The 17,325-nt window shown below is 33.9% G+C and overlaps 1 protein-coding gene and 1 long non-coding RNA gene across 2 annotated transcripts in view; one reads left to right on the top strand and one right to left on the bottom strand.

Annotated features, from left to right (window-relative positions):
- LOC149887389 (uncharacterized) lies at positions 1 to 8,093 on the top strand. Its single transcript, XM_090090211.1, has 5 exons — positions 1 to 72; positions 3,048 to 6,068; positions 6,325 to 6,390; positions 6,652 to 6,708; positions 6,866 to 8,093. Exons 2-5 carry the CDS (start codon positions 3,077 to 3,079, stop codon positions 7,183 to 7,185), a joined length of 3,435 nt encoding a protein of 1,144 aa, XP_089946337.1. The 5' UTR covers positions 1 to 72; positions 3,048 to 3,076; the 3' UTR covers positions 7,186 to 8,093.
- The window catches only part of LOC149887387 (uncharacterized), a 27,891-nt gene continuing 13,508 nt past the window's right edge, over positions 2,943 to 17,325 (bottom strand). Inside the window, exon 4 of the long non-coding RNA XR_016453299.1 lies at positions 2,943 to 3,762. This is a non-coding gene — a long non-coding RNA (uncharacterized LOC149887387). The remainder of the gene's footprint in view (positions 3,763 to 17,325) is intronic.

Here is a 17,325-nt window from a genome sequence, read left to right as displayed (position 1 = left end):
ACGTTTGCTCAACTTTCTCGGTCTTTGGCGCCCAAAGAAAGCTCGAGGAAGGATAAAAATGGCGAGGTTTCGGTACAGCGTTTTCTGTTTTTCCTATTTGTTTTTGTTTGTTTGTTTGTTTGTTTCGTTTGTTTGTTTATTTATTTAATCGTTTTTTTGTTTGTTTCGTTCGTTTGTTTGTTTGTTTCGTTTGCTTCGTTTGTTTCGTGATGTTTTGTTTTCCCTTCTTGATGGCACAAAACAGAAGCAAACAAGACTTTCGGTTATGTTCGGTTATATTCGGTTCAATAAAAGTTTGTTGGTTTCTGCACAACAACAACAACAAAAGTCCCTCTGTCCCTCAAAAGCAGTTTCTCCTCTGTCCAAAAGAAGAGCTTCTTTGTAATCGATCTTGTCTGAATGCAGCTCTCCTTTTGCCTATAGGTTTTTATTCCAACCCTTTTGTTGTTGTTAGTGCCATGTTGTTGTTATTGTTATACTCTGTAAAAGCAGTTGTTGCTGTTGTACTTGTTTGTTGTTTCTAAAGACACTGTTGTTGCTGCTGTTTGCGCTGTTAGTAATCACCCACTTGGCTTGTATTTTTGTTTTTTGTTTTTTGTTTTATTTATAAACACTCTCTGAGTAAGTTTTTATGCTTGCAATGAGTGTTTGTTAATGTTCACCCACTTTGCTTGTTTATAATCTATTTTATTTTATCAACACTCTCTGAGTCAGTGATGGTGTTGCTGTTGTTTTTGTTAGAGCTGCAATGAGTGTTTGTTAATGTTCACACACTTTGCTTGTTTTGTTTTTATTTCTTTATTTTATCAACACCCTTTGAGCCAGTGATGCTGTTGCTGTTGTTTTTGTTATAGCTGCAATGAGTGTTGTTAATGTTCACCCACTTTGCTTGTTTTGTTTTTTTTAATTTATTTATTTTACCAACACCCTTTGAGCCAGTGATGCTGTTGCTGTTGTTTTTGTTATAGCTGCAATGAGTGTTGTTAATGTTCACCCACTTTGCTTGTTTTGTTTTTATTAATTTTTTTATTTTACCAACACCCTTTGAGCCAGTGATGCTGTTGCTGTTGTTTTTGTTATAGCTGCAATGAGTGTTTGTTAATGTTCACCCACTTTGCTTGTTTTGTTTGTGTTTTTGTTTTTGTTTATCAATACCCTTTGAGTCAGTGATGCTGTTTCTGTTGTCGTTGTTATAGTTGCAATGAGTCTTATTAATGTTCACCCACTTTGCTTGTTTTGTTTGTGTTTTTGTTTGTTTTTTTTTTCATCAACACCCTCCTAGTCAGTGATAGTGTTGCTGTTGTTTTTGTTATAGTTGCAATGAGTCTTAATAATATTCACCCACTTTGCTTGTTTTGTTTGTGTTTTTGTTAGCTTTTTTTTCATCAACACCCTCTGAGTCAGTGATAGTGTTGCTGTTGTCGTTGTTATAGTTGCAATGAGTCTTATTAATGTTCACCCACTTTGCTTGTTTTGTTTGTGTTTTTGTTTGTTTTTTTTTCATCAACACCCTCCTAGTCAGTGATAGTGTTGCTGTTGTTTTTGTTATAGTTGCAATGAGTCTTAATAATATTCACCCACTTTGCTTGTTTTGTTTGTGTTTTTGTTAGCTTTTTTTTCATCAACACCCTCTGAGTCAGTGATAGTGTTGCTGTTGTCGTTGTTATAGTTGCAATGAGTCTTATTAATGTTCACCCACTTTGCTTGCTTTGTTTGTGTTTTTGTTAGCTTTTTTTTCATCAACACCCTCTGAGTCAGTGATAGTGTTGCTGTTGTCGTTGTTATAGTTGCAATGAGTCTTATTAATGTTCACCCACTTTGCTTGCTTTGTTTGTGTTTTTGTTTTTGTTTATTAACACCCATTGAGTCAGTGATGCTGTTGCTGTTGTTGTTATTATAGTTGCAATGAGTGTTTGTTAATGCTCACCGACTTGGCTTGCTTTGTTTGTTTTTTGTTTTTTGTTTTATCAAAACCTTGTGAGTCAGTGATGCTGCTTTTGTTATTTTACTTGTAATTAGAGTTGTTACTGTTCAGCCGCTTTGGTTGTTTTTTAATCTATCTTATTTTATCACCACTCTCTGATTCGGTGATGATGTTGCTGATGCTGTTGTTGTTGTTTTACTTGCAATGATAGTTGTTACTGTTCAGCAACTTTGCTTTTATTCGTTTTTGTTTGTGTGTTTGTTAGTTGTTTTTTTTTTATCAATATCCTCTGAGTCAGTGATGCTGTTGCTGATGCTGCTGTTGCTGTAGTTGGTTTTTATGCTTGCAATGAGAGTTGTTACTGTTCACCCACTTTGCTTGTTTATAATCTATTTTATTTTGTTAACACTCTCTGAGTCAGTGATGTTGTTGTTGTTATTATGCTTGCAATGAGAGTTGTTACTGTTCACCCAGTTTGCTTGTTTTGTTTTTTTATTTGTTTTGTTTTTTTTTCTTTTTTGTTTTTGTTTTGTTTGTTTTTTTTATCAATACCCTCTGATTAAGTGATGCTGTTGCTGTTGTTATACATGCAATGGTTGTTGTTACTGTTCAGCCACTTTGCTTGTTTTTTTTAATCTGTTTTGTTTTTTCAACACTCTCTGAGTCAGTGATGCTGATGCTGTTGTTGTTATTATGCTTGCAATGAGAGTTGTTACTGTTGTAGTTATGTCTGTCATTTGTCCTTGTTAGCAAGTTCTATTTGCCCTCTCTTGCCTTTTTTCAACACAGTTTCTTTCTTTGAGTCATATGGTTGCGAGATCCTCTCAAACTCCATCTCTTTATTTATTTGTTTCTTTTTTTTTTCTCATTCTCCTTCTCATAATAGCAATCACTGTTGCCACCATGCATGTAATGCTAGTTGCTCTCGTTCTTCTTCTTTTGCTAGTGCAAGCTTTGTTTCTTCTTGTTGCTCTCTTTACTTTCTTCTTGCTCTTTTGCAGAGGACTCGAAAAAACACAGCTCTTCGCTGTAGTTGTGTTTCTCATCAATCCACGCAACATTCCAGGATTGGATACAGGCAGAAGAAAAAAAACTCTCACTAACTGTTTTCTTTTTTTTTTAGCTTAAACCGTTGCAAACAAACACCTGAACATGTCTTCTTCACAAGAAAACAACTCTGTTGTTGCTTCTTCTCCAAACTCTAAAGCAAAAAAAAAGAAAAGAAAGCAGTCACAAGAACAGAGAGACTTAAAGCTCAAAAACAAAGTCAGGGCCGCATTAGTTGCAGCGTGTGGCTCCGTAAACAGGGTTGTACCTTTCTATGGTACCAAGAAGAGGTACGCTGTTAGCTGTCCGATGCCTTTGTGCAAACATTCGTCCACAAGCATTAAAAGACACTTGACTAAAAAAGATCATTCTTGGACTTTGGATGAAGCTTCCATCTTTTACTCTGCAATGGTCAGGAAGTTTCAGCATGCTCGTCTCGAACGCAAGTCCGGCTGTCCAAAACCTTACCCCTGTTTGCAATGTTGGAAGTATTACGACCGACTGGACATACACTTGAAAGAGACTCATTTCTACGATTCCAAGATGATCAAACAAAAGATTGCAGAGGCAAAGCGATACGACAACGAGAAGCTCTATGTCCCTCAATTTATTCGACCTGCCTTCTTTGGTATTAAGCCAGTAGCTGAACAAGCGTCTGCATCAGGCTCTGCATCCTCTGCTCCTGGGCCTTCCTCCTCTTTTTCTTCTCCGGTTCTTTCCTCTGATCCTCTTTTAAGCTTGCCCTCACCAGTTGCTGGTTCGTCCGAGGCTCCTTCTGCAAACCAATGCACCTCTGTAGAAAACAAAGAGCTGAACACCGAATCCGTCCTTGACTCTGATTTCGATTCCTTAGAGCACTTGGTTTCCAGCTCCTATGTCTTGACCGAAGAAAAGAGACTCTTGTTTCAGCTGGACAAAGATGCTTTTCACTTTTATTACCAGTCAGCAGATGAGCTCTTCAGAGACTTTGAAAAGTGGCTTGTGGTAGCCAACAACAACACTTGGTCACAAGCAAAAATCTACAAAAATGCAGTTGTGGAAATATTGACTTGTTGTGACAGCACGTTGACGCTGCACCCAAACGCCCTCACCAATTCCAATGTTTTGGAGGATAGATACTTCTCCTTGCACTTTAAGAAAATTCAGCTCAATTCCAAGCTGAGTGAACTTGACCAAACAAAAGCCATGTCTTGTCACACGTTGTACAACCGCCTCGTCTCCCTTTGTCTCCTGTTTCGTTTCAGTGAAGCCAGAAACGTCTATTTCGGACTTTCTCATGAGGCCATCCGACGTTTGCGCTGCAAGGTGGATGAGTTGCGAAAAGTGCTGAGGCCCTTTCGTTCTTTGAGGAGGAGCCTTGTGAAAAGAAGAAAAAGCATCAACATCATCAATGTCAGTTTGCTGACCGAATATGGCAAGTCTGCATACGTAAGAGACTTAGTGGAATCGATTAGAAAGGCGTCTCTTCCGCTGACTAGAGACAATGCTGTGTCTCTACGAAACCATCTTCTGCTCTCTGTCACTGTAATTAACAGTTTAAGAAAATCTAACATTGCTCTTTTAAACATTAGAGACTACATGGCTGCTGAGAAGAGTGAGTGTGGATATTGCATTGTGCAAGAGCGCTACAAAACAGCATACAAGTACGGAGCCAAAAACATTCTAGTGCCGAACGACTTGAAAGTGTTGATCGATATTTATTTGCTGAGATACAGAGACCTTCTTGTCAACGACTCTCACTACATGGCTGCAGACACCAAGACTGTTTTGGAGTTGAGCGACTGCTACAGGCCCCTTTTTCCTTCGGTGAGAGCCAACAAAGACGAAGGTGTGACACTAGGTGCAACTAGAGTGCCTGTTTACCAGATGGGTTCCTCTGCTATCACCTCTAGCCTGACGTCCTGCTTCAGAAAAAGCCAAGTAAACATTCCCATGAAGCGTCTTACTCCCACTTGCATTCGCGGTTCGATAGCCACTTACTTTGCCAACAACAGCAAAGAAGATCGCGAGCGGTTTGCTACACTCTACATGAAGCACAGCAGACACACAATGGATAGCTTTTATGTGTCCCAGTGGAACGCTGCAGAGGAGTTGCGCTTTGCCCTGGGCATCGGACAGTCCTTCGGAGTCATAGAGTCTTTGACTGTTGAAAAGTCTGAGAGACCACCAAAGGAGGAGAAGGATGTGATGGACTGGCTCCGAACTAATGCAGAGGAGTACGGTTTTCATGATGTTGAGGACATTTTTGAGGAAGATTCAGACTCCGGTTCTGACTCTGAAGAATGTGCTGCTACTTTCGGTTGTACCACAGTGGTTCCATTTTCTCCAGCTGTAGAAAACAATGCTCCTTTAGAGGACAGCAACGAACATGTTGTAGATTTCTTGTGTGAACCTAGCTCAACTCCTGTTTCGTCTGTTCCTTCTGAACAAACAATCGCTGGTCCAGTTCTTGAACTATCCTCTGCTCTTGCACAACTAGTTCCTAATGAACAAGCTGTTTGTATGGATGTAGATCAGACTCTAGCTGTTCCTGTTGGCACAGCTTGTTCTCCTCTTGCATTAACATTATTTCCTGATGAACCGGATTTTATTGAACACCATGCACAACTTTCTCCAGTTTACTTTAGTGAGCAAGTGGTTGCCAAACCTGTTTCTGCTGCTCCTGCTGAACAAGTTGCTTTCAGTCCTTCAAAAGAGGTTTTTTCTGTTCTGCTGGAAACAGTGTCTAATGTTGCTTCACAGCAAGATAATCTTATGGCTGTCACACGTGTTTTCCATGCTCCTCCTGAAGCTGCTCTTCTTGAACCTGCTCTTCTTGAACCTGCTCTTCTTGAACCTGCTCATAAGCAAGTGGTTGCCAAACCTGTTCATGTTGCTCCTTCTCTGCAAGTTGTTTTTAATCCTTCAAAAGAGGTCTTTTCTGTTCCTCTGGCTCCTAATCTTGTTGCTCGTCAGCAAACGATGGCCAAACCCAGTTTGTTTCTTTCAGCTGTTCCAGTCCAACAGGCTGGTACTGTTCTTGAAAAACAGCCCTCACCTGGTGCTGTTCAATCTGTTGGTAGTCTATTTAGCCAAAGTCTTGCTTGTACATCCAGAGGTAAATTCTTTTTGATTTTTGATTTTTATGCAAATCTCAACACGCTTTCAAAAAATAAAAATGCCCAAATTAACTCCTTGCCCTATTGTTATTGTTAAAGCTGTAAAAAAAAAAAAAAAAAAGAAAAACAATAAAAAAAACAAAAAAAAAACAAAAAAAACAACACAGAAGTGTGTATGTATTTGTTGCAGGACTAATTCTGTGATTGCTTAAATGTTTACACAAGTGAATGATACTAAAACTGATTATGTTTTAGAAGTAAAAGATCCAAGAAGAAAAAAAATCAAGTTGGAAATGCCATCTTTTACTCAAGAACACATCGGTAATGTAAAACCTAATTTATACAAACATATATAAACACAAACCTCTTCTTGCACAATTTCAGATGGTTAACTGTTAATAAAAACTTGCCATCATTGCTAAGTGCACTTTTAGAAAGTTGTGTCTACCCGATTTCTAATGATGAAGTTAGAAACTTCACCGTTAGAAATCATGCACAGCTTGTTATTATCTCTAACACTTAGAAACTGTTGATGGTTTTTTTATGAATTAGAAAAATGAACATGGTTTTATTTTATTTCAGGATCAACTCAGCCAAGAACAAAGGAAAACAAAGCAGAAGTTAGCCAATGCCAATTAGGTAATCTTTCAAAAACCAGTTGTTGCTATCAGTGCAAACAATAAGGTCAACAAAAAAAAACAAATAAAAAAACAAAATTAATCTTGTCATGCTTCAGAACCAAATGAATATTCGATTTAATCTCTTTGTGTTATGACTTGAGTTTGTAAAATTTTAGATGAAATAGTTGAAAAGCTGAATGCTTGCCCTGGCCACAACGAATGGTTCAACACCAGAAGTTTTCCACGATGTGCAGCTTTGGTGTTGGCATACATCTTGCAAGACGTGTTTACAGATGTAAGCTCAAGTTGCTCGTACAAAGATTACCTTGGCATCTTGGCAAATCATAGCAGTGACAAGCTCATTCATGTCTTGCAAAAGTACTCCTACCGAAGCCATATTAAAGACAAAATTAAAAACATGAAGCTAAAAATTCAAAAAGAGGGTAGTTTAGAAAAGTTTGTTCAATATGGCAATATAGTGAGACCATTTATGTAGTTTAGAAAAGTTTGTTCAGTTTGGCAATAAAGATGGGCCTTTTGTGTAGTTTGTTTTCTCTATGCTTTTGCAAATATATTTATCTGTTTCGCTAAATACATAATAAACAAGAAGTTCTGTTAAACTGTTCTCACATTTCTTATTTAAAGATAGTTCAAACTTTTTTTATCTTTAAAAAAAAAAAAAAGTCGTTTTGTTATTCTGTTAACACTTTTAATAGAGTTGCATTTAGAATTATTTCTGATGTTTTTAAGAGTTTGTTAAAAAGCAAATTAATATTTTCTGTGATGTTAAACTGCATAAGTGAAATTTAAAAAAGGAAAACTGCTCCAACCATTTTTCGGAAAAAGAAATCAAAAAGTTCCTTATTTTAAAAGATCTAGACATCCATTTCTTCTTCAGCAAAATAGCGAGGCTTTTTTTATGAACTCTTACTCTCTATTTTTTCATATATTTACACAAAGGATTTTATTTAGTTCAATGTAAACATACATAGAAGTATATTATGTTTTTTTTTTGTTTTTTTTTTTTTTATGGTGTCTAACTTTTGTTTCACTTCTATTTTATTTTACGTTTATCTTGTATTTTATCATGCCTTATTGGTTTTTGCGTTTTGTGATGTCAAGCTGCGTAAGCTAAACTTAAAAGAGGAAAACTACGCTAACTTTTCTTTGAAAAAATATTCAAAAAGTACCTTAAAAGAGAAAGCACACGAATTTAAAAAGTTGTATCTTGCCATCCAATTCTTCTTCTGCAAAGTAGTGAGGCTTTTGCTCTCTAACTTATCTCTATTTACGCAAAGGGTTTTATTTCAATGTAAACACGTATAAAAGAATACTTTGTTAAAAATAATGTTAAAGGAGTTGCGTAAAAAAAACGTCTGAATAAACTTTCTTTACAAAAAAAAACAACTAAGAAACAAGCGCGCCTAAGAAAAACCAGATCGCGATTCACTAAGTCAATAGACGAAAGAAACAAACTTTAAAAAGTCTTTCTAGACAACAAATTCTATTTTTGGCAATGCAGTTTTTGTATTTATGCAACCTATCTTTTGTTTCACTTCTACTTTATTTTACGTTTACCTTGTATTTTGTCTTGCCTTTTTGCGTTTTGTGATGTCAAGCTACATAATCTAAACTTAAAAGAGGAAAACTAGGCTAGTAGAATATTATGTTGTTGGTTTTATATGCAGCCTAACTTTAGTTTCATCTATATTTTGTTTTGCGTTTATCTTATATTTTATCTTGTCTTTTTGAGTTTTGTGTTTTGTGATGTCAAGCTACATAAGCTAAACTTTAAAGAGGAAAACTACGCTAACCTTTTTTTGAAAAACTATTCAAAAACTACCTTTAACAAAGTAGCGGGGCTTTTTATGCACTTTTACTCTCTAACATACCTATATTTGCGCAGAGGATTTTATTTAACTCAATGTAAACATACGTAGAAAAATATTGTTACCCGTTTATTTTATGCAGCCTAACTTTAGCTTCATCTGTATTTTATTTTACGTTTATCTTATATTTTATTTTGTCTTTTTGAGTTTTGTGCTTTGTGATGTCAAGCTACATAAGCTAATGTTAAAAGAGGAAAACTACGCTAACCTTTTTTTGAAAAACTATTCAAAAACAACCTTTAACAAAGTAGCGAGGCTTTTTATGCACTTTTACTCTCTAACATACCTATATTTGCGCAGAGGATTTTATATAACTCAATGTAAACATACATAGAAAAATATTGTTACCCGTTTATTTCATGCAGCCTAACTTTAGCTTCATCTACATTTTATTTTACGTTTATCTTATATTTTATTTTGTCTTTTTGAGTTTTGTGTTTTGTGATGTCAAGCTACATAAGCTAATGTTAAAAGAGGAAAGCTACGCTAACCTTTCTTTGAAAAACTGTTCAAAAACTACCTTAGACATAATCTAGATTTAAAAGAGGAAGACTACGCTATTTTTGCTTTGAAAAAACTTTCGAAAACTACCTTAATCGATAGAGATAGCACACGATTTTAAAATGTTGTATCTAGTCATGCACTTCTTTTACACCAAAGTAGCGAGGCTTTCTATGCACTTTTACTCTCTAACATAGCTATTTTTGCGCAAACGGTTTTATTTATTTCAATTTAAACATGCCTAGTAGATTATTATGTTGTTGGTTTTTTATGCAGCCTAACTTTAGTTTCATCTATATTTTATTTTGCGTTTATCTTATATTTTATCTTGTCTTTTTGAGTTTTATATTTTGTGATGTCAAGCTACATAAGCTAAACTTTAAAGAGGAAATTTACGCTAACCTGTCTTTGAAAAACTATTCAAAAACTACCTTTAACAAAGTAGCGAGGCTTTTTATGCCTTTTTACTCTCTAGCATACCTATATTTGCGCAGAGGGTTTTATTTAATTCAACTTAAACATACCTGTTAGATTATTATGTTGTTGGTTTTTTATGCAGTCTAACTTAAGCTACATCTATTTTTCATGTTACGTTTGTCTTATATTTTATTTTATGTTTTTGTGTTCTGTGATGTCAAGCTACATAAGCTAATGTTAAAAGAGGAAAGCTACGCTAACCTTTCTTTGAAAAACTATTCGAAATCTATTTTTGAGATAATCTAGATTTAAAAGAGGAACACTACGCTAATTTTGCTTTGAAAAAACTCTCGAAAACTACCTTATTCGATAGAGATAGCACACAAATTTAAAAAAGTGTATCTAGTCATCCACTTCTTCTACAGCAAAGTAGCGAGGCTTTCTATGCACTTTTACTCTCTAACATTATGCATTTTACTCTCTATTTTTGCGCAAAGGGTTTTATTTAATTCAATTTAAACATGCCTAGTAGATATTTTATGTTGTTGGTTTTTTATGCAGCCTAACTTTAGCTACATCTATTTGTCTTATATTTTATTTTATGTTTTTGTGTTCTGTGATGTCAAGCTACATAAGCTAATGTTAAAAGAGGAAAGCTACGCTAACTTTTCTTTGAAAAACTATTCAAAATCTACCTTTGAGATAATCTAGATTTAAAAGAGGAACACTACGCTAATTTTGCTTTGAAAAAACATTCGAAAACTACCTTATATTTTATCTTGCCTTTGTTAGTTTTGTGTTTTATTATGTCAAGCTTCATAATCTAATCTTAAAAGAGGAAAACTGCGCTAACTTTCCATTGAAAAAGTACTCAAAAAGGACCTAAATCGATATAGATAGCTCACGATTTTAAAAAGTTGCATATAGTCATCTTCTTCAGCAAAGTATCGAGGCTTTTTATGGATTTTTACTTTAACAAAGTTGCGAGGCTTTTAATGCTTTTTTACTAACATACCTATATTTGCGCAAAGGATTTTATATAATTCAATTTAAACATGCCTAGTAGATTATTATGTTGTTAGTTTTTTATGCAGCTTATCTTTAGTTTCATTTATATTATGTTTTAGGTTTATCTTATATTTTATCTTATCTTTTTGAGTTTTGTGTTTTGTGATGCCAAGAATTTTAAGCTAAACTTAAAAGAGGAATGCTACGCTAACCTTTCTTTGAAAATCTATTCATAAACTACCTTAGACAAAAGCTAGATTTAAAAGAGGAAAACTACGCTATTTTTGCTTTGAAAAAACTTTCGAAAACCACCTTAATCGATAGAGATAGCACACAATTTTAAAAAGTTGCATATAGTCATCCACTTCTTCTGCAGCAAAGTAGCGATGCTTTTTATGCACTTTTTCTCACTAGTTTGCTTATATTTACGCAAAGGAATTCATTTAATTCAATCCAAGCATATATAGAAGATTATTATGCTATGATTTTTTTTTTCTTTTATGCAGCCTAACAATTATTTCACCTATATTTTATTTTACGATTAACTTTTATCTTACTTTTCTTTTTTGAGTTTTGTGTTTTGTGATATCAAGCTACATAAACTAAACTTTAAAGAGGAAAACTACGCTAACCTTTCTTTGAAAAACTATTCAAAAACTACCTTTAACAAAGTAGCGAGGCTTTTTCTCTCTAACATACCTATATTTGCGCATAGGATTTTATTTAATTTAATGTAAACATACCTAGTAGATTATTATGTTGTTGGTTTTTTATGCAGTCTAACTTTAGCTTCATCTGTATTTTATTTTACGTTTATCTTATATTTTATTTTGTCTTTTTGAGCTTTGTGTTTTGTGATGTCAAGCTACATAAGCTAAACTTAAAAGAGGAAAGCTACGCTAACCTTTCTTTGAAAAACTATTCAAAAACTACCTTTAACAAAGTAGCGAGGCTTTTTCTCTCTAACATACCTATATTTGCGCATAGGATTTTATTTAATTTAATGTAAACATACCTAGTAGATTATTATGTTGTTGGTTTTTTATGCAGTCTAACTTTAGCTTCATCTGTATTTTATTTTACGTTTATCTTATATTTTATTTTGTCTTTTTGAGCTTTGTGTTTTGTGATGTCAAGCTACATAAGCTAAACTTAAAAGAGGAAAGCTACGCTAACCTTTCTTTGAAAAACTATTCAAAATCTACCTTTGAGATAATCTAAATTTAAAAGAGGAACACTGCGCTATTTTTGCTTTGAAAAAACTTTCGAAAACTACCTTATTCGATAGAGACAGCACACAAATTTAAAAGTTTGTATCTAGTCATCCACTTCTTCTACAGCAATGTAGCGAGGCTTTTTATGCACTTTTACTCTCTAACATACCTATATTTGCGCAAAGGATTTTATTTAACTCAATGTAAATATACATAGAAGAGTATTGTTACCCGTTTATTTTATGCAGCCTAACTTTAGTTTCATCTATATTTTATATTGCGTTTACCTTATATTTTGTCTTGCCTTTGTTACTTTTGTGTTTTGTTATGTCAAGCTTCATGATCCAATCTTAAAAGAGGAAAACTGCGCTAACTTCTCATTGAAAAAGTACTCAAAAAGGACCTAAATCGATATAGATAGCTCACGATTTTAAAAAGTTGCATATAGTCATCTTCTTCTTCAGCAAAGTATCGAGGCTTTTTATGGACTTTTAATCTCTTATTTACCCAAATTTGCGCAAAGGACTTTACTTAATTCAACTTAAACATGTCTAGTAGATTATTAAGTTGTTTGTTTTTTATGCAGCCTAACTTTAGTTTCATTTATATTTTATTTTACGTTTATCTGATATTTTATCTTGTCTTTTTGTGTGTTGTTTTGTCAAGCTACATAAGCTAAACTTAAAAGTGGAAAACTACGCTAACCTTTCTTTGAAAATCTATTCAAAAACTGCCTTAGACATAAGGTAGATTTAAAAGAGGAAGACTGCGCTATTTTTGCTTTAAAAAAACTTTCGAAAAATACCTTAATCCATCGAGGTAGTACACGAATTTACAAAGTTGTATCTAGTCATCCACATCTTCTATAGCAAAGTAGCGAGGCTTTTTATGCACTTTTGAGTTCTAATTTATCTCTGTTTACGCAAATGGTTTTTGTTTATTTCTGTGTAATGATATACAAAAGAGTATTTTGTTAAAGATTATGCTGCAGGAGCTGCGTAAAAAAACTCTGGTGACCTTTCCTTAAGAAAAAAGCAACTGAGAGGCATGTGCGCTTTAGAAAATTCAAATCGCGATTCTTCAAATTAAAAGACGAAAAGAACGAACTTTAAAAGCTCTTACTAGACGTTTGTGTTTATGATAGGCAATGCAGTTTTAGATTTTATGCAGCCTAACATTTGTTTCATCTATATCTTATTTTACGTTTATCTTATACTTTATCTTGCCTTTTTGAGTTTAGTATTTTGTGATGTCATGCTAAATAAGCTAAACTTTGCTAATTTTTATTTGAAAAAATATTCAAAAACTACCTGAATTATAAGCTAGATCTAAAAGAGGAAAACTGCGCTAACTTTTCTTTGAAAAAATATTTAAAAACTACCTTAAACATAAGCTAGATCTAAAAGAGGAAAACTACGCTAACTTTTCTTTGAAAAAATATTCAAAAACTACCTTAAACATAAGCTAGATCTGAAAGAGAAAAACTACGCTAACTTTTCTTTGAAAAATTATTCAAAAACTACCTTAAACATAAGCTAGATCTGAAAGAGAAAAACTACGCTAACTTTTCTTTGAAAAATTATTCAAAAACTACCTTTAAACATGATTTAGATTTAAAAGATGAAAAATACACTAACATTTCTTTGAAAAAATATTTAAAAACTACCTTAAACATAAGCTATATCTAAAAGAGAAAAACTACGCTAACTTTTCTTTGAAAAATTATTCAAAAACTACCTTTAAACATGATTTAGATTTAAAAGATGAAAACTACACTAACATTACTTTGAAAAAATATTTAAAAACTACCTTAAACATAAGCTAGATCTAAAAGAGGAAAACTACGCTAACTTTTCTTTGAAAAAATATTCAAAAACTACCTTAAACATAAGCTAGATCTGAAAGAGAAAAACTACGCTAACTTTTCTTTGAAAAATTATTCAAAAACTACCTTTAAACATGATTTAGATTTAAAAGATGAAAACTACACTAACATTTCTTTGAAAAAATATTTAAAAACTACCTTAAACATAAGCTAGATCTAAAAGAGGAAAACTACGCTAACTTTTCTTTGAAAAAATATTTAAATACTACCTTAAACATAAGCTAGATCTAAAAGAGGAAAACTACGCTAACTTTTCTTTGAAAAAATATTCAAAAACTACCTTAAACAAGCTAGATCTGAAAGAGAAAAACTACGCTAACTTTTCTTTGAAAAATTATTCAAAAACTACCTTTAAACATGATTTAGATTTAAAAGATGAAAACTACACTAACATTTCTTTGAAAAAATATTTAAAAACTACCTTAAACATAAGCTAGATCTAAAAGAGGAAAACTACGCTAACTTTTCTTTGAAAAAATATTCAAAAACTACCTTAAACATAAGCTAGATCTGAAAGGGGAAAACTACGCTAACTTTTCTTTGAAAAAATATTCAAAAACTACCTTTAAACATGATTTAAATTTAAAAAAGGAAAACTACGCTAACATTTCTTTGAAAAAATATTTAAAAACTACCTTAAACATAAGCTAGATCTAAAAGAGGAAAACTACGCTAACTTTTCTTTGAAAAAATATTCAAAAACTACCTTAAACATAAGCTAGATCTGAAAGGGGAAAACTACGCTAACTTTTCTTTGAAAAAATATTCAAAAACTACCTTTAAACATGATTTAAATTTAAAAAAGGAAAACTACGCTAACATTTCTTTGAAAAAATATTTAAAAACTACCTTAAACATAAGCTAGATCTAAAAGAGGAAAACTACGCTAACTTTTCTTTGAAAAAATATTCAAAAACTACCTTAAACATAAGCTAGATCTGAAAGGGGAAAACTACGCTAACTTTTCTTTGAAAAAATATTCAAAAACTACCTTTAAACATGATTTAAATTTAAAAAAGGAAAACTACGCTAACATTTCTTTGAAAAAATATTCAAAAAGTACCTTAATCGAAAGAGATAGCACACGAATTTAAAAAGTTGCATCTAGTCATCCGTTTCTTCTTCATCATCAAAGTAGCACACGAATTTAAAAAGTTGCATCTAGTCATCCGTTTCTTCTTCATCAAAGTAGCGAGGCGTTTATGCACTTTTTATTCTCTAATTTATCTCTACTTACGCAAATGGCTTTTGTTTATTTCAATTTAAAAATTTTCAAAAGAGTATTTTGTTAAAGATTATGCTGCAGGAGCTGTGTAAAAAAACTCTGGTGACCTTTCCTTAAGAAAAAGCAACTAAAATAGATGTGCGCCGAAGAAAATCCAAATTGCGATTCACTAAATTAAAAGACAAAAACAACAAACTTTAAAAGTGAAACCATTTTTACAAGCGTATTTTGTAAAGATGAAATGTTCTTATTACATTCTAACGTTACGAAAAGGATTTTCTTCTGTTCAAATATTTATTACAATTTAAAGTGTTAAATAATGTTACAGAAACGACCTAAGACGCCTGTTATATTAATTTAAACGAACAAAATAGATAAAAAAAAAAGAAAAACTATCATTTAAAAAAAAAAGAAAAAAAGAAAAGAAATAGAAATTGAGGAAAAACAAAAATAAGAACTTCTAACAAAGAGCTTTTCTTTTTATTTTTCAGATTTTAGATGCTTAATTCCTTGGAATGAAAAGTTGAACTGATGACCCACTACTAAGGTTGTTCCTAGCCTTCCGTTCTCAAACTAGGCAATTCTGAGAGGCTGTTTGATTAAGTACCGTTGATAGTAGTATCGCACGTAAGAGACTTCTAAAACTCTGATTATTAATTCCTTGAATGAAGAGATGACTTCATACTCACTAACGAGGTTGTTCTTAGCCATCCGTTCTCAAACTATGCAAAACAGTGAAGTTGTTTGATTAAGTATCACAGTTTGCTGATTTGCACGTGCACCATTGCCGAAACTGTGATGCTTGGTTCCTTGATTGGATTGAAGAAGCTCATCACCATGCTTTTTACAAGCTGTCCGTTGTTATGTTTTGCAATTCAGTGGTTCTGTTTTGCAATTCATTTTCTGTTTGTTTAAGTACCATCGATGGTGGTGTCGTGCATGCAAACTTTCCGAAACTCTGATGCTTGTTTTTCTTGAATGGAGAGATGAGCTTATACTTTAGGTGACTTTTAAAACTGCAGTAATTAGTGCCTCGAATGGAAAAACGAACTCATTCATTACAGACCAAGGTTGTTCCTGGCCATCCGTTAACATATTAGGCAAAGGAGAAAGTTAGCTTTATTTGTCGTGCAGATTGTCCGCTTTGACGTAAAATGCGACAAATTTGCTGAACGCTCTGTTTGCGCCGCCCAAGAGTCATTCTGTTTCTGCGTTGCTAGCGTCTGTCGGCTAAATACAACTGTAGACTCCGCGCAAGCTTTTTCACCGCAAAAGTTGTACAGAGCCACACCGAAGGCTAAAATCGACTTTAAGGTCGAAGGTTAAAATCGACCCTAGAGCTTTGAAAACGACGTCACGAAATTTTCAAGTACATCATCGAAGAAAATTACGGCGGCCAGATGCGACTCTTAGTACTAACTCTTCTAATCTTAGTACGTTAAGCATTCCAGTCGAGAGATCAGACGTTTTTTCGTCACCTAAGAGACCGGCCGATCCGTTTGCGACGCTGCGGAAAGAAAGAAGATGGCAAACCACAGGGTTGTTACCGTAACAAACCTCCGTGAGTACCTCCATCTCGAATGGCTTTTGGGGAAACGTTCGTTTTAAACTCAAAGGGATGGTTGTTAAAGCTCACAAAAGCCTGGTTAACGATTTTCTAACGGCAGAGACCGTGTTTACAATGGATGCAGGCCGTTTGCCCGAGCCCAAAGCGCAAGACCTTTCGGAGAACTCCTCTAGGTCGATGCAACGAAACTACTAGACGCGTGCACCTAGCGGCACGTTACAACCGAAGGACGCCCCTCGTGGACACTAAACTCCTGCTTGATATCCTCGTCCCCAGGTTTCCAAACCGTAACCCCAACCCCCTCTAATCCTAACCCCCTTACCCTCTAACTCTCCCCCCTCAAAAAAACAAAAAACATAAAAAAGCAAACAAAACGAAAAAAAACTTGCTTCCCTCCTCCCTTTTAGCTCTAGGATGCAATACCTTTTTGCCGCCCTCCGCTAGAAGGGAGTAGGGAGTAACGAAAGCTTGACATCAAAGTAGCGTTTCGTATGAGATTTGTTTGCCAAAATTTGAGCGTTTTTAAAAAAGCCAAGACTTCGTCAGAGGGGTTTCTTCTTTTCTCCTAAAGCTATCGATCGATTAAAAAGCTCAAAGCAAAGAAATTCAAAACAAAATACAAAAACGGGAAGTTTTAGTTTCTGCACCACAAGCCAAGCACTAGTTCAAACTGGAGATAATAAAAGGAAATCGAATGATCTCACTTCTCAAACCACTGAGCTGCCATTGGTTGGCTGTTTAATCGTTGCGATTGGTCGGCAGTTTTATCGTTGGAGACCATTGAGAGATATAAAAATAATTTTTTTTTTGAGCACAACATTAAACGTTAAATCGTTAGATGTTGTTATAAAGGCACCATTAGAATGCGATGTCCTCAAATATTTTCCTCGATATTTTAATAAGTAAAAAAAAACAAAACAAAGTCTTGCA

The sequence above is a fragment of the Hydra viridissima genome, unplaced genomic scaffold (assembly GCF_058129835.1).
Source record: "Hydra viridissima isolate aposymbiotic clone 2 unplaced genomic scaffold, HvirCarnegie_v1 scaffold_6, whole genome shotgun sequence".
Classification (NCBI taxonomy): Eukaryota; Metazoa; Cnidaria; class Hydrozoa; order Anthoathecata; family Hydridae; genus Hydra; species Hydra viridissima.
Note: the sequence above shows the minus strand (reverse complement) of the source record. Positions and strands in the feature narration are given on the sequence as shown.